We start from the raw sequence: 10,808 nt of genomic DNA on the forward strand, positions 1-10,808 counted from the left end.
TGTCCATATGTAATTGATAATACATTTAATTGTTCTGTTGAACTTTCAAGTAATAGACAAAAGATTATTTGATTTAATAACTCAATGTACTTCATTTTGTGAGTTGGTGTATTTTATAGTCCCTTCGTGTTCAAAGTTAGACACTGTTCTGAATGGACGCTACACCTGCACAAATGACACTGCTCCAGGCAGTGTTTGCACTTTTGAATGCCATGAAGGATTCATGATTTCTGGAACCGGAAATGAAGTTTATGCAACCTGTGGATATTTTCCACAAACGAGAGAGTTTCCTATTTGGAAAAACGTTCAGCAGTGCAAGCGTATGATGTTTTCATTTTCAGTTTGGATTTTTTGAAATCTTCTGTTTTGTTTATATCAAATAAATAGTGAAGATCCTTTTTACTAAATGAAACATTTGCAAAATATATGTTATTTAATTTCACAGCAACACTCTACTATTTATTGAAATGTTCTACATACTTTAACAGTGAACACTATGAAACCTTTTGTGTTTGTTTTATTCATTTCACTTATACCTGTTTCTATCAAACAATCAGGTTTTACTATTGTTAAAGATCATAATGCACAAACTGCATGTGCAGTTACTTGAAATGATAAAAATGAAATAAGTACTGCTACTAAAAATATTATTTGATTTTGATGTAGCATCATTTATTTGTATCCAGGGATCGAATGTGGTATTCCGGCTGTCCCTGAAAAGGCAATGTTGACTTGTACGAATAATGAGAAAACTTACCAAACGGTCTGTAATATCGATTGTTATCACGGATATTCAGCAAGTGGGCCAACGAACATTATTTGTCAAGCTAATGGATACTGGTCGAAGGCCGCTGTTTGTATCGGTATGTATTCCACTTAGTTATCTAATTTAAAAAGTAACCATGTCTACGAGAGAAAATCATTTTAGAGCTTTGAATTAGGCAGTAAGTTCCATCTAAGACGGCAAACGAACCAGCGCCATATTAATTTTATTTTAAATTCAAAATCATTAAAACGTTTAAAGTCAATGTTAATTTCACTATTTATTACTATCTATGAGACTACTAGTATTTAATTCCTTTGTTTCTATCTAGAACGAAAGTCATGTTGATTTTCTACTACCCGAGAAGAAAGTACAATAATATTCAAAAGGCTGTTTGATGAATAAATATTTAATTCTGATAATCAGCAGTGTGTAAATGGCCGTAACACTACTACAATGGTCGCGTTAGAGTGTGTTGGAAATGACTTCATGGCTTCCATTCCACATAAACGTATATATATTTGCCGTAATTGTCTGTTCTTTAGTGGTTGTGATTTGTTCATTTGCATTATATCTAACTCTCTAATTTTCCACGTGTATTTCTAAATGCCAAATAAATTGACTGTAACATCCTTGTGAATTGATGTCAGTTAAATTCCATGTTATTCCAAATGTCTATGTATTTTATTTTACATTGATATCAACTATCACAACAGCAATCTTTAAGTGCCGTGTGGCGCCCCGTACGTAGATTCAGTGTTGTTATATTTTCTGGCCTATTTGGATCATTAAGTCCATTCGACACGTGTTTAATAAGCTGAAGCTAGGGGCTGTGAGAGATGTTGCACATTTTATTACCTCTCATGAACAGACTCAATCAAACCGCGTCTACTATTGTTATTCTTCGTTGCTTTCTTTGCTTCCAAAGGATCTTTTTACATATTTTATTTTGTATAAGCTATACTTTCTAAAATTCAAAATTTATTAGTTCGAAATAGACAAGTTTCTGTTTTATTTCCGTCAGATTTTGATTGGGTTAAAGCAGAAAACAAAGATGCCGTTTTTCCACATACACTATGTAGTTCGTTTCAGATCCTTACAATGCAAATGACCTGTTTGCGGGTGTTGCTCTGACTATGGTTGCGGTGCTCAGTGCTTCAAGGAAGGCTAGTGTTACTTTTATTTTTCAGGACATATACCCGAGATAAGAGAATGCTCGCCTTCTTTATGTAATGGCCACACATGTTTACTGAACGACAACGGCACTTTTTCCTGCGATTGTTCTTTCGGATGGACCGGGCCCTATTGCGAGGATTCACCAGATATGTGTGTAGAGAATATTTGTATGAATGGAGCCGAATGCAATAGTCTTAATAAAAGTTACACTTGCATCTGTCAGTCAGGATATTCTGGCTCCCTATGCCAAGTGTCCCCAGGTTTGCATATGTTCATGTTCATCAAATAAAAAATACTGATGATTTAGTAATTTCCCTATTAAGGCAACATGTGCTGTAAACATTTCTCCAAACAAATGTTTTGAAACAAATATAAGGTCGCGGTATTCATAGTGTTTAAGCAGGGAAATCCAAGTGTTATTTGTAGTTCTAAACGAGTGGTTTTCCAAAAAAGATTTTAATGCCTTAATCAAACCAAATATATGCGAGATATACCAGGAAAGTCGTTACAATACGCGGAACAGTCACATACACACGTATTATTTGCTATTTAAATAAAACATGATTGATAATGATTTTATTTTGCGCCAGCCAAACCCCTTGTCAGAAAGGACTCAACACCTTAATTACGCCATCACCGAATCTGAATATGTGGGTAGAGTTTATTTTAGCAAATTTAGAGTTGGCGTTAATGAATGAGCAGACCTGTATAGTTATAATACTCAAACTTCCGGTTTAAATATATTTATTGTTACTTGTAACTCAGCGCAATAATAGCATGTACGTGTTACATGTGGATATATTCTCGACTGGACGATTTACAACTATTTTCGCGACGTTAAAACTATATATCCTGACAAAGACATTTCCGTTTTCATGAAAGAATATTATATATCCTTTGAAGTTTTTAAAATGACATGCTACGAAGATCACTAGCAATTCTTTGTATCCACAAACAAATGATTTTCTTTTCTAATCGTATTAGGTAGTTTGTAATGAATACTTTACAAAGACAGTTCAACAGGTCTCTCCCAAGATTCAATTAATATCATTTCGAATTCTGGCATCCTTTATAAAAATGTTTAAAGTATGTCATATTATCATTTTAGCTGATGGAAATTGGTCAGATTGGTCAATATGGTCGAAATGCTCTGTTTCATGTGGTTCTGGTGTACGTTTGCGACAAAGATCATGTGACAATCCACCGCCGGACGAACATGGCAAAGTCTGCCAAGGATCAAATACTGAAAATTCTGACTGCGAAAACGACAGATGCGAAGGTAGCATCGCCTTCTCTGATCAGAGCTAAATGCCCTCATAGTGAAAGAATAAAATTGACGTGGCTTGCTGTTTTAATTGTTGAATACGTCTTAAATTACTGTAAAGTTAATGTCATAATTCCCAGAATTTTAATCCTTGTTTAGTCATATGCAGAGAAATATTTCAACATTTGGTATTTTGCCATACATGCAGTAAGTATAAATTCAATTTTTGACATTACCATTTCTCAGCTATTAAGAATCATGTCTATTAATTGCTTATTTGAAGCTGTTCGTTTCTTGATTTATATGATTAATTCTGATACCACTTTAACAAAATTGTTTTATGAGATAATAAATGCACCGACATAACAATTTTGTTTAAGACAAAGAATATACTCAACGATTAGTCAACAGAAAGTCAATTTTAAAACTACATTTATTACGGTTTGTACGGTTTATGAGGAATTTCGTTTTTGTATTATCATTTAATATCATAGCTGTCTGAATGATTCGTATAGTTGTATGATATTTTGTACTAGATTAAGAAAACAAATATACTCTTATCCGAGAAATGGATTCCGTTTTCCTTGATGAATTCTGTATAGATGATATAAAGGTTGAAAAGAAGATTTTCGCTTCTGTCAATCTTCTTCAATTATTTTCAGAGTGTCCCACTCTCAATATAAATGAATCATTAACGTTTCATGAATGTACGACTGACACTGATACGGGGCTTAAAACATGTGAAATTTCCTGCAAAAATGGAACAATACAGCTAGACGGATTTCGGACACTAAGATGTGGTCATGGAACAAATTATTACTGGGCACCAGCAAATGTGCCAGTTCTATGTCTGGGTAAATATCCCGTTTGATTTTCGCAGTACGGCATTTTATATAAAATCTGGTTTATGAATGCAAAACTGACCTAAAACCTAAAGTGTAATATCTTTGAGATATTGACATTATGATAGTAACTGTTAAACATAAGTACCCATATGTTCAGAACAAGTTACTGTAAAGCTAGAATCATACTGCCCCTGGTTGGGATTGCGGATGAATTCAGGATTCCCATCCCCGAATTGCTCCGGAATGAAAAATGGGTTTTGCAAAGCTTTTACGCTAAACATCTCTAAATCAATCGTAACAGAACATTAATTAATCTTATTAGAACCGGAATAAAACCGTAATAGCTCGTATTATTTCACCACAGTGAGTGTCTTCCGGACTGTCACGATCTTTTATGATCTGTTACGATATTTTTCAGAACTGTAACGGATTTATTTCAGATTCCTTAAGGATATATTATCCGTGGCAAAATTTTGAGCATGTTCAAAACTTTGCACCCTTGTCCCCGGATGCCTCCAATTTCTGATGCCTTACGAAATTTAGTAAGGAGTTGTCTTGATGCGTTACGGGTGCTATACGGAACTCATTTGCAAGTCCATCAGGGGCTGTGTGAATGTAGCTTAAAGTAGCAATAGAATAGTTTATAAACAGTGTCCAATAACACGGCTTTAAGATAGATATGAAATTCTTTTATTTTTTGTTTTGTAATATACCATACTTCATAAAAAATAGCCTCGGTTCGGAATTCTCAGAGCCTATAGATAAAGTATCTCAGAAAATGATGAAAACATTGTATGAAAATCACTGTATCAATTCTATTTTTCCTTATGTTAGTTAACTTGTGAAAGCATGTAACCGTGTTGTTGCTATTATAGTAAATAGTGACCAGTTGTTTATGTCTTTTGCTTTTGTTGACTTTATAGCACACTCACATACTGTTAGGTCATATGAGGACTTTTAAGTATTTTACGGAGGGTGTGGACCACTGGTATCCCTCCAGGCATTATTTCGAACCCACTACAGCGAGGAAGCAAGTTATTCGAAGTAAGCGACCTTAATCACTCGAACACGGAGGCGCGTTAAGGGATCAGTGTCACAAGTCCAACGAAAATATGGTAATACTATGCTGCCAGGGGAGAAATAATGTCATTTCCCTGAAGGAACATTCTGTTTAAAATTCAGAAAAAAGATCTGATAGGAACAGCTACGTCGGAAGAACGTAGCCCTGTCTTACTAAGACGCCGTCGTAGCGTATGATGTTACTGATGAAAATATGGCATAAGTAAAATATAGAATGAACAAGGACAAACTAAACAAATAACGGGACAAACCATCGAACAGTGTTAGAATAATTAATGTGTAATTTAATTCATTCTTTGTATTATACTATGCTGTGACATTTTCTTTAAGTTCCAAAGATACCAGAAGTATATGAGCTTGAAAGTGAAATAATGTATAGCTCAAGCATACCCATAGAACAACAGCCTGAAGTTGAAGACCATGTCAGGAAAAATATCAATGACACGAGTTGCATTCAGTCAGGTTATTGTAACACGACCATGACTTTTATACCGAACCAAGTTAGTGATTACACAGAAACAAAGTTGATTTTAACCTTCCTCAGATACCTCGACTACATTGTGAACAGTAGTGGAATCATGGATCAATTTGGTGAGCATGAGTCCTTCAACTTATTAGAAAAATGCATATTTAAAATTTGTAAACATTATTTTATAAGACTGGGTTGACAGATTGTAGAAAAGCAACCTTAAGTTATTGCTACATAACAACATGATAAAAGTGTGTGTTTTCGGGTTTTACGTCTTTTTCAACAATTTTCAGTCATATAAACAACGTTGTCTACTTGTAGCAGTGAGCACAGTGCCCAACTTTATAGTGCTGCCACACTGGAATATCACGCCGTTGACACGGCACATGATATCCTACCCAGTCACATTAAACTGATCTAGTCCTAGTAAATGACCTCTTAATGCTTAGCTCCAAACGAGAATAGCTATCACTGATATTATACGTATCTATATTCACATATCCTATCTATAAGTAAATTTAATTTCACAATTACTACAATAACTACGTGCTACTAGTTACTTTCTGTTTAATACTGCTTATACATACGACAAACATAATTACCAGTACGCCTTCTATTTATTTATTTATTTTTATTAAATTTTCTTCAAAGTATGTTATACCTAACTCTTTAACGTATGCTGTATGCTGTATAAATTAATGAAATAAAAATGTATGTGCTGACGGCAAACTTTTAGTGAAAAGACGCTGTACCGTAAGATGATCAAACACCATAGGACAATACTACGCCGTTTACGCAACATGAAAATCACTTGAATATGTAATATTTTTAAATACTGGTTAATTCAAAGAATAAGAATGTTTAAACTGTGTCACGATTTTTTATGCATATTTATTGTTTAAAAGATAAATAAATATTGGCCTGTCTACATCAAATAGTTTTCAATACGAACTTTATGATTGATAGTCACGCTTCATGTATAACAATAACAATAACAACAACAAATTACCTTAGATAACAATACACATTTGGAGAGTCTCCCTGGTCCTAGGAACAGTGTTTTGTTGCGTATAAGTGTTAGTTTAACTTCGTTATGTATTCCGAGCAATGAAAAATATTTTCAAAAGCAGACTGCACTTTTCCCGAACTCAGAATTAGTTTGTGAGGTAGAATATTCGCAACGCATGGTCAACTTGTGAAATATATTTTCACTAATAACAGCACTTTTCGGTTGTATAACTTAACGAAAAAATGAATAGCAAATATAGAGAAAATAAACAACTGAAAAAAATCATGATGTTATACAAACACTTGCAAAAATGTATTATTTACTATTTGTAAGGAAGAAACTTCTTTATACAGTATGCATATTTAAAAGATTCATTCTCTTATATGTTTAGTATTTCTACGTACTTACAGTCCTCGATGAATTACAGAAGGCGATTTCAGATCTTGAATCAACAGCTGAATATCTAATGAATTACACCGAAAATGTCTTCAATGTTAATACTAACGATGGCCTCATACAAGCAGACGAATCGTCCCTTCATCAACAATGCTTTACCATCTGCACTGAAGGACACATTTCTGTGAATGGAGTTTGCGGTGGGTTTTAGATTTATGTGTTATAATCATAGTGCAGTTTCCTTGAGTTTAGAGTCAGGCTGATGCAAAAAAGTAAGTCTTTTCTAGCTATTCATTGTGTAGAGGAAAACCCTTCTAGTAATTTGCTGGCATAGATGGGCACCTGGGTCCAACCACCAACCTTCCGTGAAGTTGGAAGGCTTCTCGCATGAAGAATTCTACATCCCAAGCAAGATTTTGAGCCAACATCAGTGAGGGGCAAGTGTTTCGATGCCAGCGACCAAAACCACTTGGCCTCGAAGACCAGTATATTTGATAAGGATTATTTTTGTATTATTTTCAGACTGAGTTATTTTAGGATTATCTCTATGCTAGGATGGTATTGCCTTTTCTAATAATAAACCTTGCTCTTCCGTTCTATAGAAAACAAATGTAACGTATAATCATGCAAAAGCTCAGTAGAAGAAGAACATTACACTTCTTTGACCTTTTTCTGTCTTTCATTACTTGTTTCAGTTGAATGTCCAGCCGGTACATACATAAGAAGCAACAAGTGTGAGTTCTGTCCGAAAGGAACTTTTCAAATGTTAGCAGGACAAACAGCATGTATTGATTGTCCACTACTAGGTCATACAACTCGAACTATTGGATCGTTTGATGAAGAGCAATGTTTCGGTACGGTTTTCTACACACAATGTATCAATATATTTTTATATTTAAGTTATACCCATTCCTTTGTAAAAAATACAAGGTATATCATAGCTATGTATGTAACCTGCCTAATTTTAAACAGTGCGTTATAAAAACAAAAAGATATATATGTATCAAGATATGGATGTCAGCAAAACAAATCATTCAGAAATCTTTAAAAAAATTGAGAGTGAATATTTATTCATTTTCAGTGTAAGATCGAAATAAAATCCATTGAGTGTACGTGAAAATGATAGTGTTCATTTCACTTAGACTGTAGTTTTCGTGGAAACATTCCAACTCATTTTTGGCATCACTAGTAAGCTACTTGGCTTTAAACATTGAGACTTTTCATTTAAAGGCACTCGCTACAGTTTTTCCAGACGGGTCGATATTTACCCCAACACCGTGCCAATTTGGTTTCGATGTAGCTCACTGCAGACTTGGTGCGGTCTTCTGCGCATGCCCGGAAGTGATTATCTAATGTCGCGTACGGCAAATTATTGTATGTTCGCATGCATTTAATGTACAAAATGTTTAATATACTGACTAAAGGTAAGGGTAATTATAACCATGGTTACAAAATATATAATTTAAAGTACTTTTAGTTCAAATTGCTTCAATCCGACATATACTGGAGTCTGTTATTTATTACCAGCGTTCAAACTCTGCATTGAGTCACAGCTGTTTTTAATCCCGTACCGTACCCGTACCGTACATTCGTAAACTACAGGTTTTGTTAAAAAAAGGGCGGAAACTTTCATCGTTCTATGCCATCAAAATGCTTCAGAAACACCTTAAAATCCGCTTATTAAGAAATCTGCCGTTTGATAATTATATATATATATTTCTAAGTCATTTGCTCAATGTAATTGTAATTTGATTTAAGCGAAATCTAATATGGTGACCTTTCAATTTTCTTTTTGTTTTAGATTAGGTAGACATAACCAAAGGTATGTGCAGAGTTTGATTAAATTCTATTATGTGAAACTCGATAAAATAGCAGAAGTACCAACTTAAAACTGACAAAATATGCAAAAATAGCCCTTGGGTCTGCTGAACAAGTATTCCTTTCTTTACAAAATCATGTTCTTTTGATTTCTCTGAGAATGTTTCAAATAGATATATTGTTTTCCGTTATAGAAATGCTTAGATAATCAAATTTATGCTGATTATTGTACTTTACTGAAAGATATTTTAGGATTACAGAAATTTTGAAAAATGTTTAAAATAGCACCATATCTAGGGGCAAATTAAATTGAAACAAAGCTGGTGACCTAGTATTTTTATTTCATTTTTCAATACATCTTAACATGATCTTTTAATACATAACATTTCATCAAAATCTATTATTGAGAAAAAAAATACGAAACTGTAGCGAGCGTCTTTAACACATTATTGTTCTCCCAATGCTACAAAAGCCTTCTGCGCCTGTCCGAAACTTTACAGTTGAATATATGATAAATAAATCAAACTAGAAGTCTGGCTCAATTTTTCAGACTGTGTTTGTCCGTTCTTTATTCCGTCAGTCCGCCCGTCACACTTCGTGACCGGTCCATAATTGTGCAATTCATCAAGAGATTTTGAAACTATTGGTAAAACATCTTTTCCATAATGAGACGACGTGACATGTGCAAGACACAGACCCCTAGCTCCAAGGTCAATGTCACAGTTAGAGAACAAATGTTAAAAGGGTCTAACTTCAATTTTTAGAACTACTGTCCTTTGTTGTAACTATAAATAGTATATTGTAACCTTTTTCTGGCCGTAGGGAAGAATTGAGACTCAGTCCACTTTTCTGTTGTACAACATGCACGTTGCATCTATTATCAGGTGTATTGTGATATATCTGTACCTGGTAAGCAGTTTTGCGTGGACTTATACTATATAGAATTTGTTTACGATTTACTTCACTTTATTGCTATTATAAATAATTGTCTGAAAAAAGCCATATGCAAATGCAGGTGCTAGTGAAAAGAAGTTTGTTATGACGGACATATATGTTGTTCTTCTGGTACTCTTGTTTATTTCTTCTTACAAATGTAAAAATAGAATCACATTAAATCTTTAAAATACAGATATTGGCATTTGAAAGCATTCACCAATTATAGATTTCCAGGCATTCTCAAACTTCATAACCTCTTCATGAATGATATGATATATAGTTATGACTTATTTACATTGTTAGTTTGTTGCCCTATTACTTAGAATATGTCGTATTTGCATGCAATATGTTTTGTGAAAATTGTCCCTAGGCGAGGAATTATGGTAACTCGGTACAAATTCTTGTTGAGTCTAAAATCGCCGAATTCAACTTTTTTTAGAACAAAATGCTTGTTCCGGTACTTAGGTAGATTAATGTTATTTTAATAAAACCTGTCGCTTTTTATTTTTAAAATCTTGGGGGCCATATGCCTATATAAATCCTACGTACTCCAATGTCTACCTCTCTTCATTATACATATACCTATAGATCTATTATCAGAATGATTTTCACGCAGTTTATGTGGGAGAAAAAGGTAGGTCATTCTGTTGTTATGGGGCTTTAATGATTGTTATGCATTGTCTAGACTTGATTTTAAACCATTACAAAAGGCACTGTCTGAATTAATTTATGTTCACAACTATTTACTTAATCTGCACACTTAAATATAGGTACATATATGCCTTGCGCAGAAACAAAATGTTGTCTAAACTCAACTGAATAAATCAAGTATTGTGTATACTGTACATTAATTTATTACTATATTAAGACATTCATTCCAAACATTGTCTTGGCCTTATATATGTGATTGTCAGTTTGAAACTAGATGCTTTTATTTCTCATTATTTTGTGGAAATATGTATAATTACCACGGTGACCATGAAAACACAAAAAAAACACATTCAGGTCTTTAAGTTACTGCAGGAGTCTCTACTACATTTTAATTAATACAT

The 10,808-nt window shown here is 33.8% G+C and overlaps 1 protein-coding gene across 1 annotated transcript; it reads left to right on the forward strand.

The window, feature by feature from the left end:
• Positions 1–127: 127 nt before the first annotated feature.
• LOC128554519 (protein jagged-1-like) lies at positions 128–7,213 on the forward strand. Its single transcript, XM_053535792.1, has 7 exons — positions 128–320; positions 687–863; positions 1,954–2,199; positions 3,048–3,218; positions 3,866–4,057; positions 5,459–5,719; positions 7,017–7,213. The coding sequence occupies exons 1-7, from the start codon at positions 224–226 to the stop codon at positions 7,211–7,213; spliced, it is 1,341 nt and encodes a 446-aa protein (XP_053391767.1). The 5' UTR covers positions 128–223.
• The last annotated feature ends 3,595 nt before the right edge of the window (positions 7,214–10,808 follow it).

Source organism: Mercenaria mercenaria, unplaced genomic scaffold, assembly GCF_021730395.1.
Source record: "Mercenaria mercenaria strain notata unplaced genomic scaffold, MADL_Memer_1 contig_5090, whole genome shotgun sequence".
Lineage (NCBI taxonomy): Eukaryota > Metazoa > Mollusca > Bivalvia > Venerida > Veneridae > Mercenaria > Mercenaria mercenaria.